The 14,893-nt window shown below is 44.2% G+C and overlaps 1 protein-coding gene across 2 annotated transcripts in view; it reads left to right on the top strand.

Moving 5' to 3' along the window:
* Nucleotides 1-13,784, top strand: part of INTS1 (integrator complex subunit 1) — a 57,134-nt gene extending 43,350 nt beyond the window's left edge. For both annotated transcript variants that reach the window (XM_075830333.1, XM_075830332.1), the window contains exons 40-48: nt 1,604-1,731; nt 3,106-3,298; nt 3,406-3,533; nt 3,879-3,991; nt 4,748-4,861; nt 6,423-6,493; nt 7,753-7,844; nt 10,790-10,899; nt 11,942-13,784. In XM_075830333.1, coding sequence (XP_075686448.1) covers nt 1,604-1,731; nt 3,106-3,298; nt 3,406-3,533; nt 3,879-3,991; nt 4,748-4,861; nt 6,423-6,493; nt 7,753-7,844; nt 10,790-10,899; nt 11,942-12,057 — 1,065 coding nt within the window. In that variant the 3' untranslated portion in view covers nt 12,058-13,784. The remainder of the gene's footprint in view (nt 1-1,603; nt 1,732-3,105; nt 3,299-3,405; nt 3,534-3,878; nt 3,992-4,747; nt 4,862-6,422; nt 6,494-7,752; nt 7,845-10,789; nt 10,900-11,941) is intronic.
* Nucleotides 13,785-14,893: the final 1,109 nt, after the last annotated feature.

The raw sequence follows: 14,893 nt of genomic DNA, 5'->3' as shown, positions 1-14,893 counted from the left end.
TAGCGAAGATTCTTCTAAGATCTTATTGGGATATTAGAATTGAATGGCACTGTATTACAGTTCCCTGCATAGTGGGGGGCCCGGTGTACTGCTGTGCAAGAAATGGAAAAATAAAAGCAAACACAGTTACAATATTCCAATAAGATGCTAGAAGAATCCTTGCTAAAAATTCAGGATTCTACTGTCTGCACCAAGTGGTCCAATCCCACATTTACATCCATGTTCAGATGAATGCTATGTCATCAGTATATCATTGGTGGGGGTCTGACAACCGAACCCTGCACCAATAGTCTTTCCCGGCTTCCTCTGGGCGCCGGATGCTACTCCGGGTTCGTTGCCGGAAGCAGAAGGCTCCAGTCACTGTATAGCGGCCGTCCTGCAGCTCTGCTTCTATTCAAGTGAATAGGAACAGAGCTGCAGTAATCCAGCACGTCGGCTGTACAGTGACTGGACCCTTCTGCTTCCGGCACCGACTCTACATAGTTTCCGGCAGCCGGAGCAGCTAATCGGTGCGGTGTTCAGGTGCGGACCCCCGCCGATCATATACTAATTATTATACTCTCCTGTGGACAGGTCATCAGTATAGAAAACAACCCCCAACCTGGACAACCCTTTTAATGTCTAATTTATAACAAAATTAATCATTAATCTTCATTTCGTAATTTCGATACATCTGTGTATGGCAGATGCGTAGTTACATATTAACATAAGAGCAGCATTCGTGTTCCTCTTTAATGCTGCCATTATTCCCATATTATTAGTATGGAATATAGGGGACTGACAATTAAGCGTCATTTACTTAGCAGATCCCTGCCAAATAGTGAGCACTTGGAGCCTTTGACATGATACTGTACAGGTTAACAGATAATCCGTTGGATGTTTTCTTGCTCTGTCCCCTCAGGCCTTCGTTCAGACGTAGCAGAAAAATTGCATGTGTAACTGCTGCGGAATTTGATGCAGATTTCACTCCCCTCATTTTAAAGGAGTGAAAATCCCCAACAGAAATTGACATGCCGCAGATTTTTTATATCTCCACCGCTGGTCATTTTCCGTGTGGAAATTTTCTGCAGCGTGTGGATGAGATTGGTTACAATCTCATCTGCTTTGCTGCTACTGTATTCCGCTGCGGATTCTCGGACTACAAATATGGACAGAAAATCTACGGCAATTCTAATATGTGTGATCGTAGCGTTCACACGAGCATGACCGATTTACGCACGTAAATCTGTCAGTGTGCGTTGCGTTCAATGTAATTGATGCGTGAAACACGGACAGCGCACGGATGTGCGTCCGTGTGCCGTCCGTGGTTTTCATTCACTCATTGACTTCAATGGGCGATTAGGTGTCTGGAAATACACCAATATAAGGCATGCAGTGAGTTTCACACGACGGACACTTGCTGCGTGAGAACTCACGAATGTGTGAATAGCCCCATTGAAATCAATGGTTCCGTTTGCTGTGCGTTGCTTCAACGCCCAGCACACGTACGAAAATCCCGATGGTCTGAATGAGCCCTTAGACTCTATGTTTGTCACATTATGCCCTTGTTTGCTTTTCTCCTGTCTGGGAGGTTATATCTGATTGACGTTCTTGCTCCTGTCAGATGGATGGTCTTATACACCGCTTCATTACACTTCTGGCCGACACCAGCGACTGCAAGGAGAGTCGAATGTCTGATGCCAATATGGCGTGCCGTAAGCTCTCTGTCGCACATCCCATCCTGCTGCTAAGGTACATAGGCTGCCGCTCTGAATCGTGACTATTCATTCCCTTCCACCATACGAGATTATTTGTAGACTTTTGTCAATATGTTAGTTTTTTGCTTTCAGCTGTAAAAAAAAAAAAAAAAAGTAGTATTTTTCATGAGATCTTTTTTCCCTACTTTTACTGCTATATTGTGCTGTTGATAAGATGTGACTATTGTATGTGGCCCCATCTACAGGCTGCACAGGCACAGTACAAGTCATGTGGATTATGCATCTAACACACCGCACTGACCGCACAATCACATTTTGGATCAATTGGAAAACCCCTTTTAACCGCTTCATGTCCGGGCTGTTTTGAGCCTTCAGGACCAGACACCGTTTACTCATATTTCGCACGTGTTCGTTAAATGTCTTACTTTTTTCTATTTGTTGGGCCGTGCTGTGATTTTTGCTGTTTTTTTGTGAACAATGCAGGCTTCTTTTCCTATAATTTTTATACACATTCTTTTTATTTTTTTTTAGCATATTTAGGCTTAGGCCTCATGGACACGACCGTAGTTTTCATCCGCAATTACGGATGAAATTGCAGACCCATTAATTTCTACAGGCCACGGACACCTTTCCGTATATTTACGGATGTGTGTCCGGGCCGTAGAAATGATCCGCAAGATATAGAACCTGTCCTATTCTTGACCGCAATTGCGACACGGACTCGCCCATAGAAGTCTATGGGCGCTTCCACAACTGCGGATGGCTACGGATGTGCATCCGTATCTACGGACAATAAAATCCCTTACGGTCCGTGTGCATGAGGCCTTATAGTTTGTAAAAAAAGAATATGCAGATTTTTTTCTGCAGCATGTGAATGTGTTTTTTTTGTGTTTTGGTTTTTCTTTTAACCTGCACACGCGTTGTACTGTAAATTGTTGCAGAGTTTCGGTGAGGAATTCTGCTCCAAGAATCCACAACAATTACGTCACATGTAAACTTGGTTTAAAGGGATATTCTAGTTTCAGAATATGATTATTTATTGAATAATAAAGTTATGCAGTCAATTCCTTGCCATTTAAGATCTCTGCTTGCTGTCATTGAATGGGATTATTTATGATTTCCAAGGGATAAATATCTGTTTTGGTCATGTTACGATCACTGAGGTTATCCGAGTTCTGTATGCTCTTTTAAGGATAACATGACCAGGACAGCAAGCAGAGATCTTGAGGTCCGTGAGGAATTGCTGCAGAAAGTATATTGGGAAACTGTATAAGGTTTCATCACGAAAAATAAGCTTTACGTAAACTATAATACCCCATTTACGTTTTCTGCATAATGTTTATTGGTCATAAGTTCTTAGAACAAGCCTACTGGTATAAAAAAAATCTGATCACCTTCATCCTTTTAGACATTTGCCAATGATTGCCGTTCTGCTTCACGGCCGCGCGCACCTCAATTTCCACGAGTTTCGGCAGCAGTTCCATCTCGCCTTCTTCACTCACATCTTGGGCATTCTGGAGCTTCTTCAACCACAAATTTTCCACAGTGAATATCAGGAAGCCTTGTGGGACTGTCTCATCACCTTCATCAAACTTTTACAGGTATGCTACACTGTTTGCAGAAGTCCCAATCGAAGAGAAGTCTTTCCTGCCGACGTACGGGGGGGAAACAACAACTAATGAAATGATTTTCCATCTTTTGTTTTTAGAATTACAGGAAATACTCCAGGCAGCTGGGCGGCTTTATCAGTAAGTTTGTACAGTTCATCCACAAGTACATCACGTGCGACGCTCAGGCAGCCGTGTCTTTTCTGCAGAAACACTCGGATCCCCTACAGTAAGTGTTTTCCATAACGATTGCCTGTGGTGTCCTCCATGCATATAGTGTGTATTGGTTCAGTCGTATGCCCTTCAATGTCACTGCGACCTTGATATATACAATGTATTGAATGTGGGGATACTTTATTTGGTTGCTGTTCAGGGGGTTCTGTTATAAAGCACTAAGCACTTTCCTATACATTTTAGGTAGCGGCAGTCTAATTTATATAGGGGAGACCAGATACTCTAGGGTAGTCGTCTTCCACCTGAGTGTTGATTTGGGGGAGAAGGATGTTCGGCTGGCTGTTTTCTCAGGGTTGCCTTACTCGTGAGCTTTTCTTTATAGACTTACATTTTCTTACAGTGGTTTGTCATCTGAGAACAGTGACCTTACAACCCTCAAGTCTCTTCTGGCCGGTCTGAGCTTGCCCAGCAGAGGTGGGACTTTGGAGAAGAGCGCAGATGAAGAGAGAGAAGGTATGTAACATAGCATGCTTGACAAATAAAGAGCTTGTCCGGGATTACAAAAACAGCACCACACCTCAACATGGGTTGTGTCTGGTATTGCACTTCTCTATGCACTTTATTGGCACTGGGCTGCAATACCACACACAACCTGTGGACAGGTGTGGTGCTGTTTTTGGAGGAAAGTCTTGGTTTTTCAGTCTTGGGCAACACCTTTTTAATTTTAAGCCACTCGCCTACACAGATAGTCTGGAAGGAAGTCTATAAGGAGCTAAAAGCTTTATGAGGAAATAGTCCGAATTTACCATGCTTAGTAAATTCCAATAACCCTCTACCGAGGCTGCAGAAGCAAAAACATTAAAAAAAAAACACCTTTATGACATGTCTCCTGGGGTTCTAGTTCAGGACCCGGCCTATCCAATCACAAAGGATCGATGACATCACCGGGGTTTCCTCCAGGATGTAAAAAGTGGAAACTCTTTTCCCTCTCCCAGCTAAATGCTGCGGTCAGTAGGCAGTATGGTTGTATTTGCACTGGCATGGGTGCTGTACCTGCCGGAGCATTTGTTTGGATGTACAATGGGTTAAGGATCAAATAGCCTCTAATTGTAGAAGTTGCATATATGTTCCAAAGTCGACATGGCCGACTATTTTGTTTCATGTGGGTTATTATATAGCAATCCGTGATGTAATTCTATGCGGATTCTCATTATGAACACTGTATATTGAATTAGTGGTTTGTTTTTTTTCTTCCTTGTTTTGGCGCAGATGAAGCAGCTGCAGGTTCCCTTCCCCTGGTCACGGTGTCCATGTTCACACCCCTAACTGCTGCTGAGATGGCTCCGTACCTCAGGAGAATCTCGCGCAGTCACACAGTAGAGGGTAAGCAGCCTGTTTTGTTTGTGAACTGTGTTAAATGGTTACTATACATTTGTGGCATGTCCATGAGATGCGATCTGTGTGCAGTCCGTTGAGGGGGAAAGGCGCTGCACACAGGTAGTGGAGAGGCTGGCACTACATTAAAGGCTATGGAAATTGTTTGGCGCAACTTTACAAATGCTTTTTATAAAAAAAATAGTTTTAACGTCTTTATACAGAGCAGCTACATCTAGCGCTAGTCACTGAATCAGCCAGCCCCGTGGGTCTGACGGGTTCAGTGTCGGCGGGTCCTTCGTGTCTCTGACACGCAGGATCCACCTGTAAACTATCACATCCAAGTTCATAACTGACGGATTCCGTGAATAGCAAACGATACAGCTGCACGGTGTAGGGAATACAAAGCAGCTGTATCTAAAAAAAAAAAGAAACTAATTTTTAATAAAAAGTATTTGTAAAGTTGCACCCAACAAAAATAATAATAATAATTTGACTTTCAAAGGTTTCCATAGCCTTTAAGGTCTTGTTTACACTATGCATTTAAAGACCGAACACACCAGATAGTTGTCAGCTGCTGACAGCCTTTTCTCCCAACTCCCCCATAAACATGCATGCTGGGCTGAGAGCCTGCATGTTTATTTCAATATGGAGAGTTGAATAAAGCAGCAGCTTATCTGTTATCCGGAACAAAGGATCGAGGATGTGGAAATCCAACATGACGTCCCTCTTTTTCGCTGACCATTGCCATCAGGGCTCAGTCGGGAGGATCCTATACACATCAGATTGGGTATGACCGTCTTTCATCTTGGGTATCGCCTGCTTAAGCTAGCCTTACAACTCAGGGTTGTTTCCTTTGTATTTTTTCTTTGCTCTGGAGCACAAAGAAGGCAACAATGGGGAATTGGTAAATAAAGTGGAAGACAAAACCCTCTCTGAATATTTAACTGTTGAGGTGTTAAAGGTGACCCTACACCTTAAGACTTGGTGGTCCTGGGAGATTGATCCAGCCCCCATTTGCGTCAATTGTTGCCTTTTATATGTCACGCGGACGCAGATTGGCTTGAAGATGTATTCGGTAACGCGTCGCTGCGTCTTGTCACCCACAGGCTAGAAACACTTCTGATATTTCAGAACCTTTAGAAGAACGCCGCAGTCTGAATTTATTAGAGAGTCATTTCGAAAGAGCCAAATCTAATTAAAGAAATCCCACAAGAGGCACATCAAATCACATCTTAGATCCATTGAGTTTTTGATTTTATCTATTTCATGCACCTCGGTTACACTGCTGGTAATTCTATGTACACGGCTGAGTCCGCCTGCAATCTGATCCGTTCTTGAAAGCCAAAGCGTTGCCCGAGGCCTTGTGTGTCGTGCAGAGCTGGCAGCTGGGCCCCTTCTCCCAGGATCATGCCGATCTGTCATCACACTTCATTCACGCTGCAAAATGAATTGCTTGATTGAAAGACTGTGTTCTATCCCAACCTCCGATTTGTGTCACGCTGATCCGGCGTCAGCCTGTGATGGATTTAAGTTGACGTCTGTTGGACTGTTTTCCCTTTTCTTCCAGACATCCTGCAGGTCCTGGGCGACATAGATGAAATGTCCATGCGTAGGCCTGAAATCCTCTCCTTCTTTGCTGTGAGTATGTCCAAACTCCCCATCTGTGAATAGTGGAGATAGACGTGCACGGTCGCACTGTGCGATTCAGCGCTTTCCACCGATTTATCTGACAAGACCCATCCTTTTAATATAAAAAAAAAAACAACATGTCTAAGTTTTTATACTGGAGTTTCCTACTACGGATCTGGTAAAAGGAAACGCACACATTAATATATAGTGCTCATTTGGATGATCACAATCTAGATCAGTGCCTCTTAAACTGTGAGGAGCCCCCTAGTGGTTGGTTGAGGCATGGCTGAGGAGGCAGTTTGGATAGGAGTAATCGACCACTGGTGAGGCCCAGGTATAGCTACGTTCTTTCTGGTGAGTCCCCAGTAGGCCCCGGCTTCAGAAGCCTTGATCTGAAACACATTTAAGGCTCCTATTGCTGACTATATTGTCATTTGCCTCTGAAAACGGGCAGCGAAGCAAACTTTGCACAAACATCAGACTGACTCTCGGTGATCAGCTGAAAACCCGGCAGCTTCCATTAAAAAAAGGGGTTGTCTACACGAGACCTCTTTTTTTTCAACCGGTATTCCCATAGGTAGGAATTCCCATTTTAAGTTAAAGGGTTTACCTGGGCCGCTAAAATCTTTTCGAAATGGCTTCAAATGACATGAATTAACGAAACAAGCCGCACTCCGCTGTGTCCCCCCCGGCGATCCAGTGTTTACATGGCAGAAATGTGATTTCCTCGTCGCTGAGCCCTCTGATTGGCTGCATGTAAACAATCACCAGGAGTGGTGCCAGATCTTCAGCGCTGGATCGCCGGGGGTAAGGATAGACGGGTTCTTCTTGTTTTTGTTTAATCATGTCATTTACAGCCATTAGGAAAAAAAATGAGGAGCCCGGATAACACCTTTTATACCAGTAAATAGTTTTAAGCGCAGACAAAATCCAGAACTGGCTGATTTATAATAGATTTAGCGTCTGTGATGCTTTAGCTGGCGGTACATAGAAGCCATAGAATACAATCGTGCCGGCCTGTGAAGTAAGCAGCGTGTCGTTTCCTAAACCTCCATGTATTCCTGGTGGGCTCGGTTCCTCTTATTTACACCGCAGGGGACGCTGCCATTTTGGTCTCCGCCAATACAATGTAACAAGGGAATAGGACGTGGGTCGGCTCCTCTGATCTTACGAGCTCAGTATGGGGGGGAATGAATGTTGTGGTGCACGCCGCGTTCTTTATTGAAGATCTGGTGAGAGTCGCCGCCTCTTCTTTCTCCTTTTCACAGAGTGATTTTCAGAGGATTATGAGCTCCACAGAGGAATCGTGTCGCAATCAGGCCTTCACCTTGGCCCTGCGCGCCATTCAGTGTAATCCCAGGTGAGACGCAATGCTTTGTTTTTGGCGGTGGTTTTTGCTTTACATTTATTCTTTCGTTTTTGCTGTGATCTGTGCAGGACTCTTCAGCTACAATTACATATGTGGTTGGGAATATTAATGATCAAAATGTTAAAACCTCACCATTGGAAGCATTATTTTTGGGAACGTTTTTTCATGAAAAAATAAAAAGGCGCAATTTGTACATGACCTGCTCCGTAGTCACAATAATGGTGTTCACGTTTGATTCTGGAGTACAGCTCTATAAAAAATAAGCCTTCTACAATGTATGCCTGGTACGACCAAGTGCTGACATTGTATTTTACGCATGCGCCTTATAAATTGGGCACCTGTATGCGAATTTAGGCCAAACCCCCAAAACTAAAGACGGTCCGCTACAGGTAAATTATGCAAATGACAAATATGAGAGTGTCTCTTCAAGCCCTTTGGAGCAATCTCAGCTTTTAAACCAGACCAAGCATCAAAGGGGATATCCGGGATATTATATTTTTGTAGTAGAGGCTGGAAATGAAAGAAATAAACCAATAAAGCAATACTGACCTATCCTTGCCCCCGGCAATCCAGCGCTGACGGCAGTACCGGAGGTTGTTTACATGCAAGTAGCCTATAACCGCTGCAGCCAATCGGAGGCTCAGCTGGGGGTCACTGGTGATTAAATCCTATTTCTGGCATCATGGCAGTAATACGACACATGACCACTGAGCCCTCTGATTGGCTGCAGTGGTCACATGCTACGTGCATGTAAACAACCATCGGGAGTGCCGACTAAGCCTCCGTGCTGGAACGCCGGGGGCAAGGATAGGTAAGCATTGCTTTTTTTTGTTTTATTTATTTCAATTCCAGCCCCAATTAAAACATTTTCACATCCCGGATATAAAGGGGTAATCCAGCCGATAACATTCCAGTGGATGGATCACATGTTCGATTAGAGGGGGTTCACAGTTACTCGGCTGTTTCTGTAACCCCCCCATAAAGCTGTAGGGAACAGCAGGGCACATGCTCCATAGAAATCTAGTCCTCGGACCCCCACTGATCCAGTGCATAGGTGTTACATGTTATTGGCTGGATTATCCATTTCTTTAATAATCTCACTACAAAGGTAAAGTTTTTGGGGGATACTGAGTGGGCCACATTTATCAAAACAAAGATGAAAAACCGTTTGTGATATCCATAGCAACCAATCGGACCACCGCTATCATTTCTAAAACTGCTTTTGAAAAATGAAAGCTGCACTGTGATTGGTTGCTAAAGCCAGTTTTTTTTATTTTAGTCAATATTGATAAATGAGGCCCAGTATGAGTAAAAGGGCTTATCCGGGTTGTGATTTTTTTTTTTATTTTCTTATTAGGGCCTGGAAATGAAATAAATAAGCCAAAATAGCAATACTTACCGATCTGTGCCCCCGGTGATCCAGGGATGAGGCTCCAGCAGCAGTCCTGGTGCTTGTTTACATGCTAGTAGCATGTGACCGCTGCAGCCAATCAGAGGGTTTATCTGCCATATACTGTATTTCTGGCATTATGCCAGAAATGCCATCCATCACCAGTGAGCCCTGCTGAGCCCTCTGATTGGCTGCAGCGGTTACGTGCACGTAAACAAGCACCAGTGCTGCCGCCAGAGCAACAGCGCTGCATCACCGGGGAAAAAGAATAGGTAAATACTGCTTTATTGGTTTATTTATTTAATTTCAAGCCGCTAATAAAAAAAATCACATACCAGATAATCCCTTTAACTCCCCATGAAGTCCTATGTGCCTTATCTTAAAGATAACGTGTCGCTAGAATTTTTTTTTTTAAGTTAAACAGTTAGTATATACATGATTAAACATTGTTCTAATTTTTTTAATTTTTTCACGAGTCAGGAAATATTATAAATTAGATTCTAATTTGTAACATTTCCCAGCGCTGGTCACTAGATGGAGCAATTCCCAAAATTGCAGCATTGGCATGTGGTAAAGCAACCACATTGCTTTATGCTGCAAAATTTGAGAATACACACTCGCTCTAGTGAGCTCACAGAATCCCCCCTCCTTTATCCTGGCTAGTGCCAGGAGAAAGGAGGGGATTGAACGGTCTAACCTCCTACACTGTGTGTCGCCATTTTTTGAGCAAACACACAGTGTAGTAGGTTTACATACAATAGTAATCACACACTAAAACACGAACATACACAAACCTAACTTACCTGCTCCTGCCGCCTCCGGTCCGACCGCTCCGTCTGCTACCTCCGCTCCTAGTGCTTGCATTAGAACATTGGTCCGGAAGCCGCGACCGGAAGTAGTAATCTTACTGTCCGGCCGCGGCTTCCGGTCCACAAGAAAATGGCGCTGGACGTCGCTCGGCCGAAGACCTTCCACTTGGACTGTGTGGGAGCGGCGCATGCGCCGTTCCCACACAGACTGTGTACAGCATAGTGGATGGAACAGGTCCCGTTCGCATTCTCTATGGGGCTGTATGTGCCGTATTCCATGTCTGTATGTGTCGTTAATCGACACATACAGAGATGGAAAAAAAAATGGCAGCCCCCATAGGGAAGAAAAAGTGCAAAAATAACAAAAAGTAAAACACAAATAAATCAAACATTTTGTAATAAAACACTAAAAGCAAATTTATATAAAAAAAAATGTTTTCGCGACCCTTCTTTTAAGAGACTGCATGCACCTTGGCTGAAGCACCTACTGGATGAATTCTATGGCAGAGGCACATAAACTATTTCCCTACCCTGCCCCCTCACCACCAGGGGGCTCAGCTGCTCCTTCATCACCTCTTGGGGGTCTCTACAACCTCATTTATATTGCTTTTTCCCCTGACTAGTGTTCACACCATATAGCACCAGAACTTCTTAAGAAAATACAACCGCATTTTGCAGCGTTGCCCTCCCCCGCTGTGTCCTCTTACCGAGTTGTAATGGCTTTTCTCTTTGTCCAGCATTGCTGTCGACTTCCTCCCTACCTTCATGTATTGTTTGGGCAGCAGAGATTTTGAAGTGGTCCAGACAGCTCTGAAGAATCTCCCCGAGTACACGTTGCTTTGCCAGGGTAAGTTCTATGTGAGATTTAGTTATTTCAGCAAAACAATTTTTATTTATTCAGTTAATAAATGACAAAAACAGAAACACCCCTGTGATTTTATACGAGTAATGGAATCGTAGGGAATGCAAGAGACTTTTTTTTTTTTTTTTTTGTGTGTCTTTCGTAATGGAATAGTAGCACAGCCGTATGCAGTAAAGGGGATCAATAGACCCAGAAAACGGGGGTGGAGCTGCTTTTGTAATGTGTTTTCAACACAGCCCGACATCTGAAACACCATGCAAGGGGTTGTCCCAGAATCGTCAGTTCTCACCTATCCACAGAATAGGTGCTAACTGTCTAATAACTGGGGTCCCCACTGGTTGGGGCGCCCACCGATCATGAAAATGGAGGCCCCGAACCCACAGATCCTGCTGACTGCAACTCCCACATGAATACAGCATCGGTCGAGCGTGCGTCAATGTCCATGGGACTGACGGAAACGGCTAAGCGCTGTACTCGCCTGTTTCCGTCATTCCCATAGACATTGAATGGAGCGGCAGCGCGTATACTTGACCACACTCCATTCAGTGTCCTTTTCACTGCGGTCGAGCAGTGAGGAGGAACAGGGGATTCAGGATCCCCATTCTTGCGATCGGTGAGGTCCCAGTGATCAGACCATTCCCACCTATCCTGTAAATCGGTGAGAATTATTGATTCTGGGAATACCCCTTTAAAGATACACCAGGCAAAACCAATATACTATGTTATGTCTAGTGCCCGGGCAGAGGACAGCACAGGGGTTCCCTTTGGTGGTTCTTTCAATCCCTGTGTCATGCTCCATCCCCTCAGGCCCCGCATAACCTTGAACACCAGCGTTGCCTAGAGTGTTTCTGATGTACTGCCCTGTCAGAAACCCCATTTTATGGAAATCTCCAAGTGCCATGTTCTGGTGGAGGGTTACCCAGCACTGTGGCTCTTCTCCAGCATTGAGGAGGGTTCTGGCTCATGGACCGCCACTTATATTTTGCAGAAAACAGTCCTATATATCCATTATTCTCTCTCTTCACAGAGCACGCAGCCGTACTTCTGCACAGAGCCTTCCTGGTGGGTATGTACGGACAGATGGACACCAGCCCACAGATTTCTGAAGCTTTGAAGCTCCTTCACATGGAGGCCATGGTGTAAAAACACAACTTGGACTTTTTTCACAGCGAGGAGAACAGTGACGTGAAAACAACTTGTCGTGTAATTATTTCTTTTATATTAAAATAGGTTCTGACTTGACCGTAATAATTCATTCGCTTCTATGTAACACTGTACAGAGGAAACGATCAGTCCTGTCCCCCAAAGGGGCTCACAATACTAAAGCCTTATATTAGGAACGCCACTCCTACCATACAGTCCGGAAACTCTGCAAGCACCAAGAAAGCAAACTTCATGCAAATGTGGCCTTGTTGGATTTTAATCCGGGACCCCAGTGATACGAGGAAACAATACGGACCACGGAGCCACGTGCCGCCCATCTGATTTATATTACAACCGGAAGAGAGAAATACATGGGATAAAGACCGTGGTTCACCAGACAACGGCTGTGGCAAGACCAGTGACCAGGTCATTCCTACTTTTAGGATTCACCGAAAACCTATTACTGCAGAGCTTAAAGGGACAATAACTTTATTTGTTTAAATTCGTGTTTGATCATTCTAGTATTTGACATGTAATTATTAACAACTTGCATGTCTATTGACCTCTATAAAGCCCCTATTACATCGGCCCATTTTGGCCGTTACAACCAGCGCCTATCAACAAGACAGCTCGTTGATCGGCACTCATTTGCTCCTGTCACACTGAGCTATGGATGGGGACGAGTGGTGGTTACTCTGATCGCTCGTCCCCATACATTATTATCATGTCGGCAGCGCGTCTGTTCACACAGGGAGATTTGCTGCCGGCAACGATAATATTTCAGTTTTTTTAAACGATATGATCAGCAGATGAACAAGCTTTTGCTCGTTTATCTGCTGATCACTGCCCCGTTTACACAGGGCAATTATGGGCAATGAGCGTTATATGAAAGCTTCTCTGCCCGATAGGGCCCTTTTACACTGGACAATTAAGGACGCCATCATATCCATTAGATAGAGCGGAGTGTAGGGGCTGCGGAGATTTGGTGATTGCTGGGGGAAGGTACTGGGACTGTTGGGTCCCTACATATGGATGGCCTATCCTATGTTGCTATTGCAGCATATGAAAAATTTCTATTTCTTGGGAAGGACGATAGATTAAATTATTTCCCCCCCCCCCCCTTTACTTATTGAAGGGTTAGGTTTAATTTTGTTACTGACATGACTTGTCCATGTTTTCATCATCACTGTATTCATTTGGCTCTTTGATCTGTGAAGTTGAGTGCACCGTGTGAAGGCAGTTCACGGTAAACATTTTTGGCCCCCACACCTGGACTCCAATGTTTCCAAAGAGCCGTGTGGTTAAGTTGTTTAACATTTACACTTGTTTCCATAATCTTTTCACTAGCCGCTATTAAATATACTTAAAGGGTAACTAAACTTTTAAAAAACTTTTGACATGTCAGAAGTTTTGATCGCTGGTTGTCTGAGCACTGAGACCCCCCACTGAACGCTAAAACACAGAGGCAGAAGCGCTTGGTTGAGCGCTGTGCCACTTCAGTCCTGATCGGTTTTCCTTGGAGCGGTGTACGGACTCAATAGAAAGTCGGAGTCCCTACACCGCTCGCTCAGCTTTCCGAGAAAAGCAGATCAAAAACTAAGCTGCTTCGTTTTGGCAATCGGTGGGGTCTCAGTGCTCGGACCCCCACCGATTAAAACTTCTAACATGGAACTATGACATGTCAAAAGTTTTTTAAAAGTTTAGTTACTCTTTGTGTCTTATCTAAATTTGTTGTGCAGTTAAATACTATTTGTTATTCCCTGTTATCTGCCAATTTTATTCTGGGCAGCGGCTGGCAGTCATGTTCTTCTATGGCATGAGTGACAAGATGTCCAGAAAAATCCCTGCCCCCCTAGCATTGCTTTATTACAGATGACTATTCTTGGCTCTAAGTATACATTTCCTGCACAGGAGCTTTTATTACCGTCATGATCGTCCCGCTTCCACGCGGCTGTAATATGGTCACAGTTTAGCGTTTCGGACGAACCAGTACTGACGGCCATGCAACACAATACGGTTCCTTACTACACACCGAAATTCACACACAAGTATGAGCGGTATCCACAGGGAAGTAGAGTGTAAAGGTAAACTCATCTGAAAAGCAACGTTTCCCATTGGATTCATAAGTGCGTAAATGACCGCAGTGGCAGATGTTACATGGGCATGCCCTATAAGTGACTGTTTTGTGCCGCACCCCCCCTAATGACTAAAACCACAGCATTGAAAACTGCACGTACATACCGCAATCAAGTAACATACTGCATGTAAAAAAAAAAACATGATTGCAGTTTTTCATATTTTCCAAGATATCGCTGTAAATTGGCATAAAATTGACATCAGTTTTTGCAGCGGTTCTCACTTGGGACAATGCGGCGGCGCTCTACTGAGGGGAGCCCTATACATGGCCATATGCCCAAATAGGGCATAAAGAACGGGGTTGTCAAGGTAAGAGTCAGTTCACACTGAGTATTATGGCAAGGAAATCGCGTCGGAATGAGCACCAAAAAATGTCCGAAATTTCAATGGGAGGCAGAGGTGGGTTTTTTTTTCCCTGAGTCACTTTCTGCCGCTGAGCTCAAATTTAAATCAATGGAAGGCAGAAAAACCCTGCAGTGCTAGTTTCTAAGAATTTTTCACAGCGATTTTTTTTGCCCATAGTACTCGCATTAGTATCAATGACCGTGGGGAAAAAAAACGCCATGAAAAACGAGGGGCAAAAAAGCACAGGCCGTTCAAAATCTGCCTCAAAATTCCTGAAGGAATTCTGTGGCAGATTTTTTTTTTTTTTGCCTGTAATAAACTCTGTGTGAACAGGGCCTTAGATAATCCATGACTA

The sequence above is a fragment of the Rhinoderma darwinii genome, chromosome 6 (genome assembly GCF_050947455.1).
Source record: "Rhinoderma darwinii isolate aRhiDar2 chromosome 6, aRhiDar2.hap1, whole genome shotgun sequence".
Lineage (NCBI taxonomy): Eukaryota > Metazoa > Chordata > Amphibia > Anura > Rhinodermatidae > Rhinoderma > Rhinoderma darwinii.
The sequence above is the reverse complement of the archived record's forward strand: the minus strand, read 5'-3'. Positions and strand labels throughout refer to the sequence as shown.